The 26483-nt window shown below is 43.0% G+C and overlaps 1 protein-coding gene across 3 annotated transcripts in view; it reads left to right on the top strand.

Annotated features, from left to right (window-relative positions):
- Window positions 1-26483, top strand: part of ttc39a (tetratricopeptide repeat domain 39A) — a 98526-nt gene that overhangs the window by 39169 nt on the left and 32874 nt on the right. For all 3 annotated transcript variants that reach the window (XM_061977768.2, XM_061977767.2, XM_061977769.2), the window contains 4 exons: window positions 4221-4325; window positions 16685-16816; window positions 24751-24791; window positions 24889-24956. In XM_061977768.2, the coding sequence (XP_061833752.2) occupies window positions 4221-4325; window positions 16685-16816; window positions 24751-24791; window positions 24889-24956 (346 nt within the window). The remainder of the gene's footprint in view (window positions 1-4220; window positions 4326-16684; window positions 16817-24750; window positions 24792-24888; window positions 24957-26483) is intronic.

The raw sequence follows: 26483 nt of genomic DNA, 5'->3' as shown, positions 1-26483 counted from the left end.
TTTAGAAATCTCAGACCTCATCAATAAATCCAAGCCCTCCAGATGTCAGTTAGATCTCCTTCCCTCGACCCTGGTCAATTGATTTATCTGTACATGTTGATTTCTTTCTTCTTCTTTTTTTTTTATCATTGTCTTTTAATTATTTTATCTGTATATTGTAGATTAGGCAGTATGGTGGACCATGTGTGCCTCACAATAAGAAGGTCCTGGGTTTGATCCCGAGGCTCGGGGTCTTTCTGTGCAGTTTGCATGTTTTCCCCGTGACTGCGTGGGTTCCCTCCGGGTAATGAGCCTTCCTCGCACCTCTTAGGACATACACATGGGGATAGGTTGATTGGCAACACTAAATTGGCCCTGCTGTGTGAATGTGAGTCTATCTGTGTTGGCCCTGGGATAGGGTGGCGACTTGCAACCCTTGCGGTCAATCGCAAAAAATATGAGAAAAAAAAGGATTAATATGACATCAGTGACACCCACACCCGGAAAATTACCAACAGACGCGCCACAAAGCATTTTAACACCTGAACACGCCCGCACGCCTCGCCTCTCTCTCTTCGGCCTTTCCTCCCACTGCTCTCCACACCGCCGCCACACCCCCGAACGCAGCTGAGCGCTACACCCGCTCATCTCGCAAACCCGCATTGCTTGACGTGCTCATAAATCATCGTGCTGCAACACAGGCACTTTCCTGGTTATCTCCTCTTTTATCACACAGGATAACCCGTCAGGTGAACAACTGATTTTACTACTTACGGTTCTGACGTAAGACAACCATGTGACTCGTGTCCCATAAGTAACCAAAGGATGACTATAATGGCCATAGCTTCTACAGCAGGGGTGCCCAAAGTGCGGCACAGGGGCCATCTGTCATTGTCATTGGCCCTTGGCACATTACAAAAAACACCAGCAAAAATTGGGAAAACTGCAAGAAATACAGTGAGAAAAAGCCAACATGTTGACAACAGCCAATAATAACAACACAAGACTTTGTTGGGGCGGTATAGCTCGGTTGGTAGAGTGGCCGTGCCAGCAACTTGAGGGTTCCAGGTTCGATCCCCCCTTCCGCCATCCTAGTCACTGCTGTTGTGTCCTTGGGCAAGACACTTTAACCACCTGCTCCCAGTGCCACCCACACTGGTTTAAAATGTAACTTAGATATTGGGCTTCACTATGTAAAGCGCTTTGAGTCACTAGAGAAAAGCGCTATATAAATATAATTCACTTCACTTCACTTGTTTTTAAAGAAACAAAAAACAAATAAAAAACAACAACAAAATATTTATATATATATATATAATTATATGTATTTTTTCAATTAAAAATAAATATATATATTATACAGGACTGTCTCAGAAAATTTGAATATTGTGACAAAGTTCTGTAATACAATTAAAAAAAACAAAAATGTCATACATTCTGAATTCATTACACATCAACTGAAATATTGCAAGCCTTTTATTATTTTAATATTGCTGATTATGGCATACAGCTTAAGAAAACTCAAAAATTGTATCTCAAAAAATTAGAATATTTCTTCAGACCAAGTAAAAAAAAAGATTTATAACAGCATAACAAAATCAAACATTTGAAAATGTCAATTAATGCAATCAGTACTTGGTTGGGAATCCTTTTGCACGGATTACTGCATCAATGCGGCGTGGCATGGAGGCAATCAGCCTGTGGCATTGCTGAGGTGTTATGGATGCCCAGGATGCTTCAATAGCGGCCTTTAGCTCATTTGCATTATTGGGTCTGGTGTCTTTCAGCTTCTTCTTCACAATACCCCACAAATTCTCTATGGGGTTCAGGTCAGGGGAGTTGGCAGGCCAATCGAGGACAGTAATGCCATGGTCAGTACACCAGTTACTGGTGGTTTTGGCACTGTGGGGAGGTGCCAGATCATGCTGGAAAATGAAATCATCATCTCCATAGAGCTTTTCAACAGATGGAAGCATTTAGTGCTCTAAAATCTCTAGAAGCGTCTGACTTGGGCTGTGGAAAAGAAGCACTGGACAGTTGCAGAGTGGTCCTGAGTCCTGTTTTCAGACGAAAGCAAGTTTTGTATTTCATTTGGAAGTCAAGGCGCTAGAGCCTGGAGGAGCAAAATCCAAGTTGCTTGAAATCCAGTGTGAAGTTCCCCACAGTCAGCAATGGTTTGGGGAGCCATGTCAGCTGCTGGTGTTGGTCCACTGTGTTTCATCAAGTTCAGAGTCAATGCAGCTGTGTATCAAGAGATTTTAGAGCACTACATGCTTCCATCTGTTGAAAAGCTCTATGGAGATGATGATTTCATTTTCCAGCATGATCTGGCACCTGCCCACAGTACCAAAACCACCAGTAACTATATATATATATATATATATATATATATATATATATATATATATATATATATATATATATATTAGGGCTGCAACTAACGATTAATTTGATATTCGATTAATCTGTCGATTATTACTTCGATTAATCGATTAATAATCGGATAAAAGAGACAAACTACATTTCTATCCTTTCCAGTATTTTATTGAAAAAAAACAGCATACTGGCGCCATGTTCTTTCAACTTGCCAAATAAAACAAGGAAAATGTTACAAAAATGCACACTTTTGACACCCCTGCTATAGATAATAAAAAATTAAATCTGATAAATGTATAAAAAGGAGAGCCTGACGACGCATGCGCATTAACCATAACTTTCTCGTCTCTCCTCCTCCCTCACGAATGCTGCTGCACGCACAATTTGTTGTGTTTTTAACCTTCTTAACCCTGAACGTATATTGAAAATACACGCAACCCTAACTCAAAATGCTGGACAGTTGAGGCATTTAAGAAACACCGCCCGACAGCCCCGCAAAAGAGGACATGTGCGGTGAAAAGAGGTCGTATGGTCAGCAGCGATCGGTTTCACATCCGGTGAAACCGATCGCTGCTAGTCCTCTTTTGCTAGCATGCTAGCAGCTAGCGGGCTAGGATAGACTGACCATACGTCTTCTTTTCACCGGACATGTCCTCTTTTGCGGGGCTGTCAGGGCGGAGTTTCATAAATGCCTCAAATGTCCGGCATTTTGAATATTGTTTAAACAACGTGCAGTACGCTACTTAATATGTCCGTGTGGAAACTCGTTCGGTACACTTCCGCACCGAAATTAAACCCCCGTTCCGAAACGGTTCGATACAAATACACGTACCGTTACACCTCTATTATTTTGATTATTGTTTCTCAGCTGTTTGTAAATGTTGCGGTTTATAAAAAAAGGTTAAAAAAAAAAAAACGTAGCCTCTGCGCATGCGCTTAGCATAGATCCAACGAATCGATGACTAAATTAATCGCCAACTATTTTTATAATCGATTAGTTGTTGCTGCCCTAATATATATATATATATATATATACATACATACATACATACACAACATGCTATGGTTTTTGGCTGAGATCAGGGGTCTTGTGCTCGAATAGGTTGGTTGGTAAATCATCCAGAAGCTATACATTCAAAAAAGGAAATTGCTGAATATGTCTTAATATTTTTTGTTTCTGTCCGTGAAAAATTTTGACACACACCCATAGGATGGAGGATTTTCGTCTGTCCATCGTCTGTCTCCCGATCCTGGTGTGTGGAACTGTCAGTTTGCAGGCCCTTCTGACGTGCTCAATAAAACACAAAATAGTGCTCGCAAAACGGTGATGAGTTTTGATAAATCACATTGCGCATGCTAAATAATTATGTTTGCATTTTCTCCTTCCAGTATTGTGGCTGTTTTGATTATCAGCATATATTTTACATATTAATGAAGAAAAGGACGCAAAATGGATTGCACGTCTAATTCTGCTCACTTCAGACACGCAATGCACTTTGCACACGTTTAGGAGATCAGCTTTGCGTTTGGTATAAGTTTTGCGCACGCAAACCATAAGTAAATCAAGCCGAAATGTGCGTGTTGGCGTTGCCATGCATCTAATATTCTGAATGCGGAATGTCAGCTCGCTGTGTAAAAAGCACACACATGATCTCTCTTTGCTGTTTTCTTTGTGAAAAGGCTTTAGTGTAGGATCTTCTGCTACTGCTCAGACTAATAATTGACGGGTGAGTGAAGTGTGTTGTCTACGTTCCTTCAACCTTGCATAAGTGGTATAGAGAATGGATGGATGGGTGTTTAATTTGGTAACAAGATCTGGTTCAATTCTGAAACCACCACTCTGTGGGTTTGTTTTACTTGTCAAGGTGCTCGAAGTCGGACCTGTCACTGGATCTGGAAGACTGCATGGGTGCCCTGGATCTGTTCCTCCAAAATGACTTTGAAGATGCGCAGGCCCGCCTCAGGCCCCGGTAAGTATTAAGAATAGTGATGCACTGACATTTTGGCTATCAACAAATTTAGTTTGAAATTGGCCCAATATTGCCTTCTCGGCTTTCATCCGAAATACTTTTTTTGTCTAATATTTTTATTGAATTTTTCATTCAAGGAAGAGTTATACAATAACATTTAACCCTGTAAGACCCAAATATAGAAACCTAAAAGAAAAAATATTTGACCTTTCAGATGTTGTAGGAGGCATTTGATGCAGAAATTGAAGAGTTAAAAAAAAATGTTTATGTATGTTTTTAGAGAAATGTTGTAATATTGCAACATTGGGCTTTGATGTGAGCATAATTTCTGTTTTTGTTCTCACGTTTTCTGAACAACTAATAGTTCATTTGCAGGGTTGATATATACCATTAATAATAATCACACATTAGTTATATTTTTATGAAGTCATCTATTACAAATATAAAAAATATGAAACAAGATAAAACTCTTTAAAAAAAACGCTTTTTCCCCCTCTTTTTTCTTTTCATGACATTGGTCATGAAGACTTTCATTGGTGGTGAAAGTCCTAAAAATAGTCTGTAAAACAAAAGCGAACATCACACTTTCTGCATTGTGTGTTGGTGAATCCTGTATTGCCGTGTCTGCAGCATCATCATCTCATCCACAGAGTTGTGCTCTTCTGGTACCACCTGCAGACATTTCTCTCTGAATGAATCAAGCCAGAGTCTGAGTTTTCATAGTTTGTCTTTCTTTTCCGTCTCAGATACTGTCATGTTGTTTACCAAATGCAATGACTTCAACAGGGATTGGAATCTGTTGCGTGGCATCACATCAGCAACAGGTGGTGGACCAAGTGCTCAGGGTAGACAATAGTGTCTGCCTGGTAAGTCGCTTTGGACAAAAGTGTCCAAATTCCATCAATATAAATGTAAATGCATTAATGGCCCAATTATCATAATAAAAGGAAAACATGCATACCCCCATTACCTCTACACATTCAGGAACATTCCTTTCCCCAGAACTGAATTGTCTGTTGCTATCTTCTTCGTGGACAAAGTCATGGAATTTTAGGTCAGGCTGATCAATTAAATTCATTTTTTAGAGATAAAACTTTTAAATCAGTCACCAGAACACAACACAAGTGTAGAATGTATACTATCCATGTATAGAGAAAATACTTGAGGCAATGATGTAGTGGAGGGAATACAACCTGTTTGAGCCCACTGTAACAAGCCAGCTATTTTGACTACCACATTCACCCAGTGTTGTATAATTGCAACAATTATATAACAAACTCTAAATGAAATTTGATGCATCTTTTTCACAATAACTACATATGTACATGCTCTAGACATTGTAATAACAACAAAAAATATATAAAAGACATTTTACTTACTTGAATCTGATGAATCCAGTCCAATGAAACTAATAGATGTTGTTCGAAGGAAACCTTGAGAGGTTGTGTGAGTTCAAGGCCAGAAGGCGTGACTTATAAACAAATGTACAATCCAATAGCCTTGTGAGACTGAACAATAGGACCCAATGACTATGTAAATGTGGTTAAAAATATATATATATATAACAGATTGTTTTTTTAGGATGGTTAAAGGTAACGTTGTAATTTTACAACAAGGGGTCTTACAGGGTTAAATGCACAAAGGTAATCGTTCCTCAGATGTATTAAATCTTGCCGATGTTAAACAGTAGAACAAGGGTCATCTTTAAAACCAAGATGGACTAGAGGGCAAGTACCCTTTCCCGACCCAGACAATTTACTCAATCACACACATTCATACTACAGTGGAGAAATAATATAATAAAATGAATAAAATAATGCAAGAGAAGGGGATGGGGGGTAAAAATAATAAAATTAAGAGTAAATAAATAAAACAATATCACATTATCATCAGCTCAGTAGTTCATTGGTTTTCAGGTTCGATATATAAGGTGTCTACATGTAGTAGAAAAGGATGCCAGATCTTGTAAAATGCCTGTAGAGAAGAACCCTTCAATGAGAATCCGAGTTTTTTCTCTTGAATTCATCTGTTGTGTGTAGGTGGGGAAGAGTGGGTCCACTTAAGGAGAATGAGGTGGCCCTTGTGTAAAATTTTGCACAGTAGGAGTTTATGCCTAGCGCATAGAGAGGACGTGTGAACAAGATTCACTATGCGAGCCCACTGTACGACAGAGATTGTCATTCCGAGGTCCTGGTCCCAGACAGTGCTCAGGGAGCTCAGAGAGGTTCGGTTCATCATAAAAATTGAATCATGTAAGATTGAAGTTAGGGATTTTTGTGTTTTGTTGAGCTGGAAGAGGGTTTTCATCAAGGTCTCTGGGGAGCAATTAGGAAAGTGAGGGAATTGATTTTGTACAAAATGTGGGATATGGAAGAAACTGAATAAATGAGACTGAGGGAGAGAAGTCTGCAATTGAGGGGAAGACACCATCAATATATAGATAATCAAGGATGAGCAGACCCTTATTTGACCAGGATTTAAAGGCTAGAATATATTTTTGATAAACTGGGGTTAGTTTCGATGAGGAATGAAGGCCGAATTGTTTCTTAAATTGACTCCAAATTTTCAAAGTCTCAGAGACAAGAGAGTTCTGTGCTACTTGTTTACCTTGTAGCGGTAACTGTGAGCAAACCACTGACCATAAGGCAATGTGAGAAGAGGCTAGTTCCATGCAAGCTCACAGAAGACAATAATTAGGCGCAGTCTTAACATTCCAGAAAATAATTTTGTTTATATTACTAGCCCAATAGTATCGATAAAAGTCTGGTAAGGCTAAGCCTCCAAGAGTTGTTCTGGCTCTTATTGTCCTAATTATTACTTTGAATAAGTGAAGATATTAGAACTTCAAAGTCGATCCATGTCCACATACAGTAGTTTAACGCAGTGTTTTTCAACCTTTTTTCAGCTAAGGCACATTTTTTGCGTTGAAAAAATGCGGAGGCACACCACCAGCGGGAATCATTAAAAAACAAAAAACAGTTGACAGTAAAAAGTCGTTGTCGCAATTGTTGGATATGACTTTAAAGCATAACCAAGCATGCATCACTATAGCTCTTGTCTCAAAGTAGGTGTACTGTCACAACCTGTCACATCACACCCTGACTTATTTTGAGGTTTTTGCTGTTTTCCTGTGCGTAGTGTTTTAATCCTTGTCTTGCGCTCCTATTTTGGTGGCTTTTTCTGTCTTTTTTTTGTATTTTCCTGTAGCAGTTTCATGTCTTCCTTTAAGCGATATTTCCTGCATCTACTTTGTTTTAGCAATCAAGAATATTACAGTTGTTTGTATCCGTCTTTGTGAGGACATTGTTGATTGTCATGTCATGTTCGGATGTACATTGCCTTTGCTCCACAGTAAGTATTTGCTGTCGTCCAGCATTTTGTTTTTGTTTACTTTGTAGCCAGTTCAGTGCATAGCCTTCCCTACACTTTAATGCCTTTTCTTAGGGGCACTCACCTTTTGTTTATATAGACAGCACAGACACTCAACAACAACACATCATTTGCAGACTATAATTACTCGTTGCAAAAAAGATTTTTAACCCAAACAGGTGAAATTAGATAATCTCCCACGGCACACCAGACTGTATCTCATGGCACACTAGTGTGCCGCGACACAGTGGTTGAAAAACACTGGTTTAACTTATAACTGCGTTCACAAACACCTATCGCATTCTATCCAGTTCTTGTAATCAACACTGTGTTCTCAGGTTACTACATTGTCCATTGCTCTTTTACTCTTTTGTCAAAAAGTTTTCATCACACTCTTACCATTCATTATCCTCCCTCCTGAGCCACTCCCATCAGCTCAGTAAATACTTTTAAAGTGCTACTTTGGGTCAAGAACAGCTTTGTACGTTATGTGGTTTTGAATGCAATCGGTGCCCAATACATTATTCCAACTTAATGCGAGTCATGGGCAGTGTTGGGACTAACGCGTTACAAAGTAACGCGTTACTGTAACGCCGTTGGTTTCGGCGGTAACTAGTAATCTAACGCGTTATTTTTTATATTCAGTAACTCAGTTACCATTACTACATGATGCGTAACTGCGTTATTTTACTTTATTTTTTATGTAGTATCGGCTAGAAACTGAGGATCTGAGTGTGTTTTTTTGCAACGAAGCAGAGATGTGCTTCTGATTCTTCCTCTGCGCTCTGTGTGTGTGTGTGTGTGTCTGGGTGTGAGATAGGGAGGGGAGGGGGGTGCGCAATACGTAAACCGTTGGCCAACCAAAAAGTAACCATAGAATATACGGTATAGTGTTCTGTGGTTACTTTTTGGTTGGCCAAGCGGACGTGACGACAGGCTGTCCTCACTCAGATCCGTACGGACCTGGAGGGGGCGTGCCTTAAGTCCGGCTGGAAATCTGGAGAATGGTTGTCCCGGGGAGAGGCACTGAAATTCGGGAGGGTTGGCAAGTATGAGATATTCTCACTACTTTTCTTTTGTCGAGCACAAAGAAAATAACATTTTAGTTAAATGAAAGTTGTGTCTTGGATCAAAGATCCCGTCCACTGCCCAAAACAACAATTCAAATCTGCCTGGTTAGGCTCTGTGTATGTCACGTGTGCCTTCCTTAGGTGAAGCCAGCTTTACAGCTATGTTGTTGATTGATTGATTGATTGAAACTTTTATTAGTAGGTTGCACAGTACAGTACATATTCCATACAATTGACCACTAAATGGTAACACCCCAGTAAGTTTTTCAACTTGTTTAAGTCGGGGTCCACTTAAATTGATTCATGATACAGATATATACTATCAAATATATACTAACATCATAATACAGTCATCACACAAGATAATCATCAGAGTATATACATTGAATTACTTACATTATTTACAATCCGGGGTGTGGGATATGGAGGGTGGTGGGGGTTAGGTTTGGTTGGTATCAACACTTCAGTCATCAACAATTGCATCATCAGAGAAATGGACATTGAAACAGTGTAAGACTGACTTGGTAGGATATGTATAGTAAGTAGTGGACATAGAGAGAGAGATCAGAAAGTATAAGCAAAAGTGTCTACATTTGATTATTTACAATCCGAAGAGGTATTATGTGGAAGGGAGGGTGTTAGTTTAGGGTTGTAGTTGCCTGGAGGTGTTCTTTTAGTGCAGTTTTGAAGGAGGATAGAGTTGCCCTTTATTTTACACCTGTTGGGAGTGCATTCCATATTGAAGTGGCATAGAAAGAGAATGAGTTAAGACCTTTGTTAGTTCGGAATCTGGGTTTAACGTGGTTAGTGTTAGTGTTATTATGCTGTTTGTTACTTATGTATGTTATGTTGTAGCTATTTAAAATAGTTTTGTCAATTTGTTCTGGCCTGAAATAAATTGGCCCTTTGAAACATATCTTTGTCTTTGTGTGTTGTATGTAGAGCACATTGCTTAGCAGAGTTCAGTGATGCAAATGCATGTCAAGTTGATCAACAGATTGTATTATTCTCCAGTGCAATAACAGTACTGAAATGAAGGCTAAAAGGTCATTTAATGGGAGCCTTAAAAAAAAAAAGTAGAAGAAGTAACTAAATAGTTACTTTTCACAGTAACGCATTACTTTTTGGTGTAAGTAACTGAGTTAGTAACTGAGTTACTTTTGAAATAAAGTAACTAGTAACTGTAGTGAAGTGAAGTGAATTACATTTATATAGCGCTTTTTCTCAAGTGACTCAAAGCGCTTTACATTGTGAAACCCAATATCTAAGTTACATTTAAACCAGTGTGGGTGGCACTGGGGGCAGGTGGGTAAAGTGTCTTGCCCAAGGACACAACGGCAGTGACTAGGATGGCGGAAGCGGGGATCGAACCTGCAACCCTCAAGTTGCTGGCACGGCCGCTCTACCAACCGAGCTATACCGCCAGTAACTAGTTACTGGTTTGCAGTAACTAACCCAACACTGGTCATGGGTGATATAAACAATGTGCAATAAAAACAACAGAAATATGGCCTATGATAGAGGTTTTAATTCTATCAAGCTATTTTGAAAGCAAACAGAAGGAGCTGGTAGAAAAATTTCGGTGCAACAGTCATAATTTGGACTTGGCTCAGATTTTAGTTATCATCAGAAAACTACTCTGCAGTGTGTGGTTCAGCAACTCCGCAGTAAATCTTTTTTTTTTGTTTCTTATTATTTTATACAAACTTAGAAAATAAGTCCCTAGACACAGAATATTGTATACAATAAAATGGAATAAAAGAATAATTGAAATATTTAATTGATCTTGTAACACCGCCATGCTGTTTTTTTGTCTGGTTATTGGCAATTGTGATCAACTGTTTAATCATTTAATGATGTGGACATTTTAAGTATTAGTATTGGTATGAACAATACTGACCCTGTAACTGCTTTGTAATCGATAACCATATTTGTAACAAAACAAATGTAAAGAATCCACAGACCAGAAGAATACATGCTTTGTACAGTTTACCAGCAGTGTAGATAGAACAATGTAACAACAGAAACTAACCAGCTATTAACAATACATTTTGTTTTATGTTAGAGAGGACATTAATAGCATCATGAATGTAAGCTGGAGACGTCTGCAAGTAGTTTAATAAAATAATCATTGCACTTGGAAATGGGTTCTGTAAGGCTTTTGTTGCTATTTGTAACCACTTTTGAAATGGTTCTACAGTATTATCATTTTTATGCATCATCATATGATGGGTGATCTCTACGCAACTGATTTTGATACAAACAAAACATACCTCGTTATCAACGCATTAGGCATTGCCAAGAAAACCTGTCTCATGAATTGGAAATCAAAAATTAATTTATGTATAAACCGTTACAAAAACATTTTATTATATCATATAGTTTTAAGTTTGAGATTGAGTTTATGTTTATTTCGAACATGCATGCAAACAACATGATCCGTCTCAATTTCCAGTTTCTCTATTCAACATGTTCGAAAAGGAGTAGGAAGAGGCAGAGTGTTATGATCCGCTGCCCGGATCATGTTCTGTTTGGTTTTTGGACTCCTCAGTTCCTGTTTTGTGCACCCCTGGGTTTGTTTTCTGTTACCCATCCATCCATCCATCCATCCATCCATTTTCTACCGCTCATTCCCTTCAAGGTTGCGGGGGGCGCTGGAGACTATCTCAGCTACAATCGGGCGGAAGTTGGGGTACACCCTGGATAAGTTTTCTGTTACCATGGGTGCTTATTGTCTTCACCTGTCTCTGATTGGTGTTTGGGACGTTCACCTGTTTCCCGAGCACTAATCAGAGCACTATTTAATCCTGCCTTTGCCGGTTAGTCAGTCTGGCTTCCTAATTTGCTACAAGCAACAGTTAATGACGGTTTAATTCCTGTTTTTGTATATTAGCTTCCACGCTAAGCTCCTTTTGTTGGCTAACTCACACGCTAGCCCTCTTAGCTTTTGCCTTCCGTGCTATGAGCACGCTTTTGTTTGTTCCCGCCTGATTTATTGCTAAAATAAATTATTTACTACCTGCATGCTGTGTCCGAAGTCCGTCTGCATCTTGGGAGAACAACCCCCGCATCACTATGCAACCCGGTCGTTACAGTTGGAAGCCAGCAGCCTACAGTTCTCTCGCAATGGGCGTGGAGGAAGTGGATGAAGGTACGTGGATGGTGTTCCGAGCAATGGAAGCGGAGACGCTCCGCTATTCTCCAGAGGACAATGAGAAGAAGATGTGGGGACCTGGAGGTTCGCTGGTTCCCATCGACTCCGTTTGGCCCGAGGACATTGCCGTTATGCCGGAGAAGATGGAAGCCGTCAAGGAAGGCTTCGCCTCGCTGTCAGGACGCGTCGCTCCTGCAATCTCCTCCTCCAGAACACAGCACGCCTCAAGCAGCCCAGTCTTCCCCTCAGAGGTTTGGTAATCCAATTCACCACTTTGCCAAACATTTCACCGACTGGGCCTTCAATCACCTGGACAGCGGCAACAATGACGTTGTTCCGTTGGTGCCCCCTGATGACGTCACTCCGCCCACTTCTGATGAAGTCAGAGACCAAGATTTTTTTTTCTATCTTCTGCTTCCTTCTGTCAGCCGCCTCGTAAGGACCTTAATTCTAAAATAAAACATTACCAAAACATTCTTTACAGACCAGCTCACCAGGTCTGTCCTTGTCTACCAGGACTCAAGCTTCACCTATAGTGACTTTGGTTCCACTCCCAGTGACTATTGCTCCGCCCACTGCACAGACTTTTCCCCTGTGCTCCCACCCAGTCTCAAGTGGGGGGTGTGAATAGACATTTTGGACAATCAAAAGGGGAGGAGTCTACCCCCCTCATGACCTCCGCCCACCCTCCCCTAAAGACTCCCACCCACCCCTAAAGACTGTTCCAGACTGTACAGAATGCATCTGGTATCCGCTTCTTGAGGTGGGGGGGCTAGTGCTGGAAGCTGTGCTAGTGGGGGGGGCACAGCTGCGCCCAGCCAGGCGGTGGTTGCTGCCTTGGCATGTCCTTCGGCATGCCAAGCCGCAACCCCCAGCCAGGCCACCTCCTTCAAAGTCATGGCCAGTATTGTCTCCACGGCTGGTTCCAGCACCAGTTTCTGCACCTCGACTAGCACCAGTTCCTGCACCTTGGCAAGCACCAGTTCCTGCACCTCGGCAAGCACAACTGCTTCCTTCGCCTACCGCTCAAGCTCCTGAGGTGCCTCCATCTTCATCGTTTTCGGCGGGCCTTCCCACGGCGTCGCCACTTTCTTCGTCTCCGGCGGGCCTTCCCACGGCGGGCCTTCCCACGGCGCCACCACCTTCCTCGTCTCCGACGGGTCTTCCCACGGCGCCACCCCGTTCCTCGTCTCCGACGGGCCTTCCCACGACGCCACCACCGTCCTCCTCTCCGGTGGGCCTTCCCACAGCGCCGCCACCTTCCTCGTCTCCAGCATCGTCGTCTCCGTGACCTCGAGCTGGCCGGCTGCGTAAGCGGCCATCAGGCGTCCGAATGTTCATCATGATTCTTCTTCTTTGTACTTTGTAAACACTTTGTTTTAATAGTTTCTTGTAGTGGATTATGTTAGTACATTGTTTGATTTATTTGGTTAATCCATTCCATAATTTAATTCCACATACTGATATACTGAAGGTCTTGCGTTGTACGTGCGGATGGGAGTGCCTAGGTGGGGATTGGGGTGCGGGTGAGGCTGAGGGCGGTTGTCTTGGGTTAAGTGGTGGACTGTCCTTCTCGTGGGTGGTTGGGCGGGGGGCTGCCCCCGGGGTTTTGGGTGGCTTGCCGCTGTCAGGCGAGGGCCGGCCCGTGCCCCCTGGCTTAGGGTCTCCTTGGGCTTCCTCCTTTCCCTGTGATCGGGCCACCCAGCCCATATTGCACTGGACCTCAATGCCCCCTCTTATGACTTGTAAGCCTATGGAGACAGGCACGGCCACCAGGCGCACGCCATCGGCCCCCACCTTCAGATCAGGTCCTTAGTTTATTTGCCGCCATGGAGACGAGAATTAGTGACTTAGAAGTGGCTTTGGAGTGTGTGCTAACGCCGCTAGCGACAATGCTACAGTGCGTTGAGGACGTGTTCGTTCGCTTGTTGTTGTTGTCAAATTTGCGGGACACAGAAGGTCTCATCAACATGCATTATCGCGATGTAACGATAGTACTAAAAGTACTAAAATTGTTGGCCAGGCTTATATCACTTAACGGTATTTTATATAAATTCCGTTACAATCACTTTTGACATTTATGTACATTTATTCACAATTTTGAATGTTTCCTCTTATGTCATGTCATTGAGGAACATCAAGCTTGGATTTCTCAACTGACAAAAGATCTGGTATCTTTTCTTCCAGATTTGGTCCAATATTTACAAAGTAGTTATTCAACTATTTCATTCACGTTGTAATTGTTGATGCCTTTTTTCTAAGTTGCGTAAAAAGTTTGGCTCATGGAGTTTTAATAACACTAATAACACTAATAAAAGTAATTGAAATCCATGAAAAAGATAACACTTTAAAGGCCTACTGAAACCCACTACTACCGACCACGCAGTCTGATAGTTTATATATCAATGATGAAATCTTAACATTGCAACACATGCCAATACGGCCGGATTAGCTTACTAAAGTGCAATTTTAAATTTTGCGCGAAATATCCTGCTGAAAACGTCTCGGTATGATGACGCCTGCGCGTGACGTCATGGATTGTAGAGTACATTTTGGGACAGCATGGTGGCCAGCTATTAAGTCGCCTGTTTTCATCGCAAAATTCCACAGTATTCTGGACATCTGTGTTGGTGAATCTTTTGCAATTTTTTCAATGAACAATGGAGACAGCAAAGAAGAAAGCTGTAGGTGGGAAGCGGTGTATTGCGGTAGGTGTTGTGCCGGATAACGCACCCCCGCCGTAGAATGCACCCCTTGACTGTGCGGGATAACACAGCCGGTGTTTCATTGTTTACATTCCCGGAAGATGACAGTCAAGCTTTACCATTGGCCTGTGGAGAACTGGGACAACTGAGACTCTTACCAGGAGGACTTTGAGTTGGATGCGCAGACGCGATACCGTGAGTATGCATGCAGCTGCGGCTTCCAAAATTTTGATGGCTTGCCCGTACGTGCATGCTGCTATGTGTATGTCACGTACGTAACTTTGGGGACTTTGGGGAAATATATGTGCTGTATTTAACTTTGGGGAGGTGAACGGTACTTTGGGCTGTGGGATTGAGTGTGTTGTGCAGGTGTTTGAGTTGTATTGGCGGGTTATATGGACGGGAGGGGGGAGGTGTTTGTTATGCGGGATTAATTTGTGGCATATTAAATATAAGCCTGGTTGTGTTGTGGCTAATAGAGTATGTATATGTCTTGTGTTTATTTACTGTTTTAGTCATTCCCAACTGAATATCAGGTCCCACCCGCCTCTCACAGCATCTTCCCTATTTGAATCGCTCCCACTGCCCTCTAGTCCTTCACTCTCACTTTCCTCATCCACAAATCTTTCATGCTCGCTCAAATTAATAGGGAAATCGTCGCTTTTTCGGTCCGAATCGCTCTCGCTGCTGGTGGCCATGATTGTAAACAATGTGCAGATGTGAGGAGCGCCACAAGCTGTGATGTCACGCTACTCGTCTGCTACTTCCGGTACAGCAAGGCTTTTTTTTATCAGCGACCAAAAGTTGCGAACTTTATCGTCGATGTTCTCTACTAAATCCTTTCAGCAAAAATATGGCAATATCGCGAAATGATCAAGTATGACACACAGAATGGACCTGCTATCCCCGTTTAAATAAGAAAATCGCATTTCAGTAGGCCTTTAAATTTGAAAAGTTTGTATTAATCCAGACAGTGCTCGACACCTAAATGATTGTACATGTGTCGCCATGGTGATGTAATGTGTGTATGTACAGCTTCTTCTTCCTGGCTGGATGTGAATAGTAATCAGTGGATGAAACTTGCTTTCACTTGTTATTATAACCACCCTGATGCTTTTTTATGATAAGAGTTCTGTTTTGTACAAATGTCTGTGAAGCCGTGTTTGATATTACATTTCTAAAAATCACAGACGCTTCATTTTATTACGGTCCAGGTAAAATCGTTAAACATTTGGTAGTACTCGGATGTTCAAGACAACATCGTGCATTTTGATGTTTGATAGTGGGTATTATGGTCCTTTTATCCTCATTTCAATTAATGTTTTCAGGAAGCGATCAAAATAGATTTGTAAATTTTCTGAAAACTTATTTATAATTGTATTACTTGTGGTGTAGAGCTGCATCACATCAGATTGCTCCCTTATGTAACCCCCTAGAAATCATGCTGGCTGTAAAAAACCTTTGGAGTGCTGCTGTGTGAAATGGTTGGAATTCTCCATTTTTTTTTACCAGCCATACAACTCCCTTCACAGCTCTTTCCTAAATGGTTTCACAACGGCCTCTAACTCAATTCCTCTCTGCCTTCTGTACAGTAAACTCGAGCTGTAAATAATCTCAAATGTATCTATGCAGTATGCAAAATATTTGTTTAAAAGAGAATTACACTGTTTATGGGAGGTCTGACAAAGTTGTTCTTAGTTGTTTTAGTAATGGTTTACAACTGGAAAAACATGTAATGCTACTATTACATAATACAGTCTTTAGCGTCTAAAGGCAACATTGTAAATATAGGGTGTGACGTAAAACACCAGCAGCCACAAATAAACATAGAATTGCAGGTTTTTTTATGTGTGCATTTGCAAGTGTGGTGTTAAGTTTTCTGTTAAACCAATTACACCCATGTTCTTGCAGAAAGCACACATCCAATTAAGGGTTTTTGCATCAATACAGCACTTCTATATTTGTGTAATCTAACAGTCTTTTTCTTCTTCCACTATATCAGTATATTTTACTTCCTTATTTTACTGTGTTCATTTCTGTTATTATTTTTTGCATTCGCAGAATCAAAGACAGTATGTACCATGCGCTGACCTACGCCACCATCCTAGAAATGCAGGCCATGATGACCTTCGAACCCCAACACATCATGGAGGCAGGTAACACCATGAAGGAGGCCCAGGCTGTTTGTCAACGGTAAGACTTCTATTCTGATGATGACTTCATGCAGGTCAATTACGTACATAAAACTTTTATAAATATATTCACAGTTTTACCTTCAAACGTACGCTTTTGAGGCATGTTTTTCTTAAAAATTGTATTCTTAAAATTCCGAATATTTATCTTAAGGAACATTTTAAAAAGCGTTGGCAGTTACACTGTTTAATAAAGTCTGACAAACACATATTGAGGAAATTACTGTACCGTATTTTCCGCACCATTAGCCGCACCTAAAAACCACAAATTTACTCAAAAGCTGACAGTGCGGCTTTTAACCCGGTGCGCTTTATATATGGATAAATATTAAGATTCATTTTCATAAAGTTTCGATCTCGCAACTTAGGTAAACAGCCGCCATCTTTTTTCCCGGTAGAACAGGAAGCGCTTCTTCTTCTACGCAAGCAACCGCCAAGGTAAGCACCCGCCCCCATAGAACAGGAAGCGCTTCTTCTTCTACTGTAAGCAACCACCCGCCCCCGGAAGAAGAAGAAAAAACGCGCGGATATCACCGTACGTTTCATTTCCTGTTTACATCTGTAAAGACCACAAAATGGCTCCTACTAAGCGACAAGGATCCGGTTCATGAAAAGACGCAATCTCTCCATCCGCACACGGATTACTACCGTATTTCACAGCAACTGATATTCCTGTGAACCGCACTGTGGAACGGGAGCACGTACGGTGAATATTCGCACCACAGGGAATGAGAAGTCATCCTTCACTGTGGTTCTAGCTTGCCATGCTAACTTCCACCCGTGGTGATATTCAAAAGGAAGACCTTGCCAAAAGAGACCTTTCCAGCCGGCGTCATCATAAAAGCTAACTCGAAGGGATGGATGAAGAAAAGATGAGCGAGTGGTTAAGGTAAGTTTAAGTTTACGCGAAGAGGCCGGGTGGCTTTTTTCACGCAGCTCTGTCCATGTTGATATACGTATGTTTGTGATTGCACATTTGCGTACATTTTGGGAGTGAACAGAGTTGTTAGAACGCTGGTTTTTAATATATTATTAAAGTTTGACTGACCTATCTGACTGTTTTTTTGACATTCCTTTAGCGCAGTTAGATGCGGCTTACAACATGGGGCGGCTTATTGGTGGACAAAGTTTTGAAATATGCCGTTCATTGAAGGCGCGGCTTTTAACCCAGGGCGCCTTATGGTGCGGAAAATACGGTACTCAAAAAGAAGCTCTACAACAATTATAACACCTATTTTTACACAAGTTTGATAGCAATAGCTAATGGTTAGTTTGCATTGAATAGAAAATACAGTAAAATCTTATGGATCAAACATAATCATTCGCATGATTCAAGTTCCTAGAATCATTGGGACACGCAAACTCCTTCACCACGGTAAGGTAGCAGCTCAGGGAGGAGAGACCCTACCAGGGGCTATGGTTCTAGGTGAGGGACAAGATAAAGAACAACTCAAAGACTTTTATGAATACACAAAATCGAGGACCAAGGTTTCCCTTGCCCGGACACAAGAGTGCTCCCTCTGATGATTCCCTTGTTCTACTGGGGGACTTCAACACTCACGTTGGCAGCGACAGTGAGACCTGGAGAACCACTTATTATACTGGGGGACTTCAACACTCACGATGGCAGCGACAGTGAGACCTGGAGAACCAGAGTGATGTTTTGTTGTTGGACTTTTGTGCTCGTCACAGATTGTCCATAACAAACACCATGTTCAAACATAAGGTTGTGCACTTGGCACGAGGACACCCGAGGCCGCAGTTTGGTGATCAACTTTATGGTTGTATTACCTGATTTGTGGTCTCATATTTTGGACCCTCGGATAAAGAGAGAGGCGGATTTCTCAACCAATTACCACCTGGTGGTGAGGGAGGATGCCGGACAGACGCATTGTGAAGGTCGGCTGGGAAGGTCTAGCAGAGCCTCTCGTCAGAGAGACTTTCAATTCCCATCTGCGGGAGAACTTTGAACATGTTGTGAGGGAGGCGCTGGATATTGAGTCCGAGTAGACCATGTTCCGTGCCTCTATTATCGAGGCAGCCGATCGGAGCCTGCCTTGGCGCTAATCCCAGAACCCACTGGTGGACACCAACAGTGTGGGATGCCGTCAAGCTAAAGGAGTCCTATCGGGTCCTTATGTCTCATGGAACTCTGCAGGCAGCGGACAGGTACCGACAGGCCAAGCGATGTGCGGCTTTGGCGGTTGTAAAGTAAAAAACTCAAACATTGGAACAGTTCCGAGAAGCCATTGAGAATGACCTCCGGACGGCTTCGAGATGATTCTGGACCACCATTCACCGCCTCAAGAAGGGGAAGCAGTGCACTGTCAACACCACGTATCGTGGAGACGTTGTGCTTCTGACATTGACTGGAGATTTTGTGGATCGCTGGAAGGAATACTTCGAAGACATCCTCAATCCCACCTACACGACTTCCAATGAGGAAGTAGTGCCTGGGGACTCCACGCTGGCCTCACCTATTTCTGGGGCTGAGGTTGCCGAGGTAAGGCCCTGGTGGTGGATGAGACCCGCCCGGAGTTCCTTAAGGTTCTGAATGCTGTGGGGCTGTTGTGGTTGACAAGACAGACCAGCATTGCGTGGACATCGGGGGCGGTGCCTCCGGATTGGCATAGGGGGGTGGTGGTTGCTCTATTTAAAAAGGGGAACCAGAGGGTGTGTTCTAACTATCGTGGATCACACTCTTCAGCCTTCCTGGTAAGGTCTATTCAGGTGTACTGGAGAGGAGGCTACACCGGATAGTCAAACCTCGGATTCAAGAGGAGCAGTATGGTTTTTGTCCTGGTCGTGGAACTGTGGACTCTACACTCTTGACCTGATCCTTGAGGGTCCATGGGAGTTTGCCCAAATCTGTCTACATGTGTTTTGTGGACTTGGAGAAGGCATTCGGGAAGTCCTATGGAGAGTGCTCAGAGATTATGGGGCATCGGACCGCCTGATTGTGGCGGTCTCCTCCCTGTATGATCAGTGTCAGAGCTTGAGCCGCATTGCCGGCAGTAAGTTGGACCCGTTTCCGGTGAGGGTTGGACTCCACCAGGGCTTTGTCACCGATTCTGTATACAACCTTTATGGACATAATTTTGAGGCGCAGTCAGGGCCTTCAGGGGATCCGGTTTGGTGGCTGCAGGATTAGGTCTCTTCTTTTTGTGGATGATGTGGTGCTGATGGTTTCATCTGACCAGGATCTTCAGCACTCACTGGAGCGGTTCGCAGCCGAGTGTGAAGCGACTGGGATGAAAATCAGCACATCCAGGTCTGAGTCCTTGGTTCTCGCCCGGAAAATGGTGTGGTGCCATATGCAGGTTGGGGAGGAGATCCTGCCCGAAGTGGAGGAGTTCAAACACCTTGTGGTCTTGTTCACGAGTGAGGGAAGAGTGGATCGGGAGATTGACAGGTGGATCGGTGCAGCGTCTGCAGTGATGCAGGGCCTGTATCGGTCCGTCGTGATGAAGAAAGAGCAAAGTTGGAAGGCAAAACTCTCAATTTACCGGTCAATTTATGTTTCCAATCCTCACCTATGATCATGAGCTTTGGGTTGTGACCGAAAGCACAAGATCACGGGCACAAGCGGCCGAAATGTGTTTTCTCCGTCAGGTGGCGGGGCTCTCCCTTAGAGATAGGTTGAGAAGCTCTATCATTCTGGAGGAGCTCAGAGTAAAGCTGCTGCTCCTCCACATCATGAGGAGCCAGATGAGGTGATTTGGGCATCTGGCCAGAGTGCCCCCTGAACGCTTCCCTGGGGAGGTGCTTAGGGCGCGTCCGACTGGTAGGATACCCCGGAGAAGACCCAGGTGGATAGACTATGTCTATCAGCTGGCCTGGAATCACCTCGTGATCCCCCGGGAAGAGCTGGACTAAGTAGTTGGGGAGAGGGAAGTCTGGGCTTCTTTGCTTGTTAGCTAACAGTTAATGTGTCTTTAGGCTGGTTTCCCTGCGACACAACATTGGATAAGCAGAGTAAGATGGATGGATGGATGGATGATGAAATTTACTTACAAAATGTAAACATTTCGAAAAAATCCCAAAGGAATAACATAAGGGATTTAATTTGTCCCAGATTAAAACTGCCACCATACTTGCCAACCCTCCCGAATTTTCCGGGAGACTCCCGAAATTCAGCACCTCTCCCGAAAACCTCCCGGGACAAATATTCTCCCGAAAATCTCCCGATTTTCAGCCGAAGCTGGAGGCCACGCCCCCTCCAGCTCCATGCGGACCTGAGTGAGGACAGCCTTTTTTCACGTCCGCTTTCCCACGATATAAACAGTGTGCCTGCCCAATCACGTTATTCCATAGGAGGCGTCCGGCATACCGCCGATGAGCATGGTGCAGATGGAGAAGATCTTCTCGGCGTCCGTGTTGGCGCACACGTTGTCAAAGCCGACGCTGCTCAGGCTGCTGAGGGTGAAGTAGAGGGCGGCGATGTACGAGCTGCATACCGACGGACCGCCGACCGTGTTGTTGACGTTGGGCATCTTCAGGCGTTTGCCCAGCTCATGGAGCCATCCTTGGGGAAGAGACGGGAGGACAACAGGGTGACAAGAACTAAATCATCCAGACTAGAGATAAATTGTATTATTATGTTTATCTTACCTAAAAATAAATATATTTATTAATTAAAAAAAACAAACAACTAAATACATTTTTACTATATTTTGCTAAAAACATCAAAATTAATTGTATTTTTATAAAATGACCATATTTAATTATTAAAATAATTGCTTGTTTATCAACAACTTTAGCATTTTATTCATTACATTTTGAAGCTCTCAGAAGCAAGTTAAGATTTATTTATGCAAGTTTGAAGTATCAATTATCTAAACACTGTTTTGTTTGCATATTTTCAGGATGTACATATATATATATATATATATATATATATATATATATATATATATATCCATCCATTCTCTACCGCTTATTCCCTTTGGGGTCGCGGGGGGCGCTGGAGCCCATCTCAGCTACAATCGGGCGGAAGGCGGGGTACACCCTGGACAAGTCGCCACCTCACCGCAGGGCCAACACAGATAGACAGACAACATTCACACTCACATTCACACATTAGGGCCAATTTAGTTTTGCCAATCAACCTATCCCCAGGTGCATGTCTTTGGAGGTGGGAGGAAGCCGGAGTACCCGGAGGGAACCCACGCAGTCACGGGGAGGACATGCAAACTCCACACAGAAATATATATATATATATATATATATATATATATATATATATATATATATATGAAATACTTGACTTAGTGAATTCTAGCTGTAAATATACTCCTCCCCTCTTAACCACGCCTCCAATCACACCCCCCGCCTCACCCCCCATCCCCCATCCCCCACCTCCCGAAATCAGAGGTCTCAAGGTTGGCAAGTATGACTGCCACTACCATACTTGCCAACCCTCCCGGATTTTCCGGGAGACTCCCGAAATTCAGCGCCTCTCCCGAAAACCTCCCGGAAGAAATTTTCTCCCGAAAATGCGGACCTGAGTCCAGTGTGCGCACACAAGGAGACAAAGCAGAAGAACGAGACCATAGTCTAAGAGTGCAGGGGAGATACTTCTCCAGGGCCGATGTATGCTCGGGGCAACACCTTTCACCTTACCCGGCAGTGGGTCTCCACAGCGGACGACTTTAGGGTGAATGATGAGTCCAGCGATTAGTTGCAAATCTTGCTTTATTGATTGCTTGCACACAGCCAATCCAACACAAAACCAACTAGTCCCTCCCCGCACTCGCTACCGCTCCCTCTCTTCTCTCGCCCACACACTCACTGACGTCACTCACCTCACATGCTGTCACCTATTAAAGGGCCACACACACACATACTCTACTCTCATAACACACAGTACAGTTAGTAGAACAACTGTGTTTTCATTACTGTGTATTTGATAGGTGCCATTGCCCCGGAATTGTATTGCATTGTACTTTCAAGTACAACAATGAGTAGATGAGTGTTATGTGTGTGTATATGTGTAAATAAATGAACACTGAAACTCAAGTATTTCTTTTATTTATATATATAATAAAATAAATATATATATAGCTAGAATTCACTGAAAGTCAAGTATTTCATACATACATATATATATATATATATATATTAGAGATGCGCGGATAGGCAATTATTTCATCCGCAACCGCATCAGAAAGTCGTCAACCATCCGCAATCCACCCGATCTAACATTTGATCAGAACCGCATCCGCCCGCCATCCGCCCGCACCCACCCGTTGTTATATATCTAATATAGACAATGCAAGGCATTAGTGAGGTTATAAAGCTTTTGCCTGTTAAAGAAAGGAGACTGATCCAATGCAGCACAGACATTCGCGTGCCACGCTGTCACGACCCAGACGCACACCAGTGCGCAATCATATGGGAGCCGCGCTGAGCGCGCCGCGCTGAGCGCACCTCCAAGCGCGTCTCGCTGCCGGCGACGGCCGGGTATGGGCCCAACGCTCCAGCGCCATCCATTTTCAGGGCTAGTTGATTCGGCAGGTGGGTTTTTACACACTCCTTAGCGGGTTCCGACGTCCATGGCCACCGTCCTAGCTGCTGTCTATATCAACCAGGGTGAGCCCCACCCCTTTCGTGAGCGCACTGCGCACGGAGTGACCCCTGTTACGCGCCCCCGGCAACAGGGGTGGCGGGCAGGTAAGCTGCGCGGGCGGAGCGCGCGGAGTGACCCCTGTTACGAGCCCCTGGCCACGGGGGTGGCAGGCAGGTAAGCTGCTTACCTGCTGAGCGTGACGCCAGCCGCGGCGAAGGCGGACGAGGCGGGGTGTCGGTGCGGTGGGCGCGGTGGTGACCCTGGACGTGCGTCGGGCCCTTCTCGCGGATCGCCTCAGCTACGGCTCCCGGTGGGGCCCTCTCGGGGGAAGGGGCCTCGGTCCCGGACCCCGGCGAGGCGTCGGGGGCCTTCTCCGCTCCGTAAAAGTGTCCATCTCTTTTTTTTTTTTCCTTCTGTTGTGGCATATGCAGCATGTGCCTGCTCGTTTTTCGTATGTGGGTAACAACATTTAACTATGTATATATATTTCCGAATTGGTTTAACTGCCACCCGCCTGAATCTATTTAAAATCAAATTTTTTTTATTTCAATCGCCCGACCCGACCCGACCCGACCCGCGGATAAAATCAAATTTTTTAAAATTTCATCCGCCCGATCCGCGGATACTCCGCGGACTCCGCGGTTGTGCCCGCAAACCGCGCATCTCTAATATATATATATATATATATATGTATATATATATATATATATACATATATGAATGAAATACTCGAGTTGGTGAATTCTAGCTGTAAATATACTCCTCCCCTCGAAATCTGAGGTCTCAAGGTTGGCAAGTATGGCCACTACCATAAAACCTTAATCACCTAAGAAACATTTGAACATTACTGTAATACACGTTTAAAGAGAGCCATCTTATAATAAAAAAATGAAATAAATTACACTCCCTCATTAAAGCCATTTGACAGACGTTTAATCAGTTCAAACAAGAACGTGGTTTTAAACCAAACCTAGTGGCGTTTTGTAGGTATTGATGGAAATAAACAATATACTTGACATCCTGTTCTTTATTGCAGTCAGTGACATTCTTCAAGAAAGCATGTTACTTCTTTGTAAAGTTCTGACTACCTTCTGTTCTGTCTGAAGATCCAGTTTGAAAAAGTATGAGCTTGGATATTCTGTATATACCCTATTTTGGCAGTCAGACTTGTTGCTGACTGTAGCTGATAAATTGACTTTAGCGCTGTTACAATTGGGATCAAACAGAAAATTCCGGCTCTGCGTGACCTGCCTGCACTGACGGTACATCACAGCTTCTTATGTACTGATTTTGATTGTTTGCCTTGTTAGGTGTAAGCACACTCAGCTGAAAGGCACAAAACTGATTTTGTCTGCTCTTCTCATCAGGCACCGCAAGAAGTCCAGTTTTTCCAAGAACTTCACAGAAGGTCAGCATCTGTGGGATTGCACTGTCGCCGCTGGGATCTGCTAAGAAGCTGTCTGACTGAGATATCTAAAAATGTTTAATTTTATTTTTTTTTACAGACGAGCTCCATGCTGAAGTCTGTTATGCTGAGTGCCTCCTGCAGAGGGCAGCGCTCACCTTTCTGCAGGTCAGTACCTGGGCCTACCAACACTCCCTTAAAGGGATCATATTATGATTTATTTTCTAAATTTAAAACACTTCCATGTGGTCTATAGTACATAACATGTTATGATGGCTATTTGATAAAAAATTAACATAGATCATGTTCTACAGACCGTCTCTTCAGGATGCGACGTTTACAGGGCAGCCTTATTTACACTTTGACTGCATCTTCTCCCTGCCAGCCAAGTTGTAGTTCTTAGCGCCTCCATATCGAGTCCTTTGACAGATACAAGTTAGAACTATACGCTACTTTGTATTAGAAATTGCAACAGCGGAGGCTGCATGTGCATGTATGAGCCAGTCTGCGCCCCACAACAGGAGGATAGATAAATTAATGATAAATGGGTTGTACTTGTATAGCGCTTTTCTACCTTCAAGGTACTCAAAGCGCTTTGACACTACTTCCACATTTACCCATTCACACACACATTCACACACTGATGGAGGGAGCTGCCATGCAAGGCGCTACCAGCACCCATCAGGAGCAAGGGTGAAGTGTCTTGCTCAGGACACAACGGACATGACGAGGTTGGTAGTAGGTGGGGATTGAACCAGGGACCCTCGGAACTTATTGACTACAGCGTCGGACTACAATGTAGGACTCGCGCAAAGCTCTTCGGGTAAATCTCTGTCATATATGGGGATATCCGATGATGTCACACTTGGAAAAAATTTAACATATCGGGCAAATTCCAAACGGCTTGTCAAGATTGTTTTATAGGGGTGTACCGATTAATCAATATATTGATTTATATTCCTTAGATTCAACTACATCGATCTTTGCTCGGCAAGCTTGCCTTCCGGAAGATACATATCAATACAACATTGTTTTAAACGTAAATCGATTGATTTGTTTATACTAGAAAAAGGAAAACATTGAATTAAAGAACGACAGACTTTTTATGAAGTTTAACACTTTTAATGATAAAGGACGTTGAACGTTATTCAAGTCTGTCTGCCCGTCTGTGACGTCATCGCCATCAGTCGGCTAAACAAGAATGGCGAATAGCTACGGTGGCTGAGAAAGGTCACAACAAAGGCAAAGGCAAGACAATATCATAAATTACAACACAACAACTTTCAGCTGCAGCAAGATTGCAAAAGTCACAACAAATACAAATGACACAACACAATAATATAAAGCCGCAACAACTTTAGGCCACAAAGGACGCGACAGAAGTGACAGCGGAGCAAGTTCCAGCAACGGACCAACTTCTTTAACGTAGTATATTAGTATTATTGAAAAAGTTAAAAAAAGTAATTTATGACTGAAAAAGTGGTCACACTTTACTTACTTTTCCAACATTACATTGTTTTCCGTCTCAGGAAGTTGGTGATTTGTCGAAACCTGTCCGCTGTCACTCGTATTGTCGTGTTTTGGCCTATAGCTGTTATGTGTCATTGTGCTATGTTATTGTGTTGTGTGACTTTTTTCAGCTATTGTAGCTGTTTATTAAAATGAGAGTAGGAGCAGGTCAAACCACTGCTTATT

This window comes from Nerophis lumbriciformis, linkage group LG18, assembly GCF_033978685.3.
Source record: "Nerophis lumbriciformis linkage group LG18, RoL_Nlum_v2.1, whole genome shotgun sequence".
Classification (NCBI taxonomy): domain Eukaryota; kingdom Metazoa; phylum Chordata; class Actinopteri; order Syngnathiformes; family Syngnathidae; genus Nerophis; species Nerophis lumbriciformis.
This window is presented reverse-complemented; position numbering and strand designations above follow the sequence as displayed.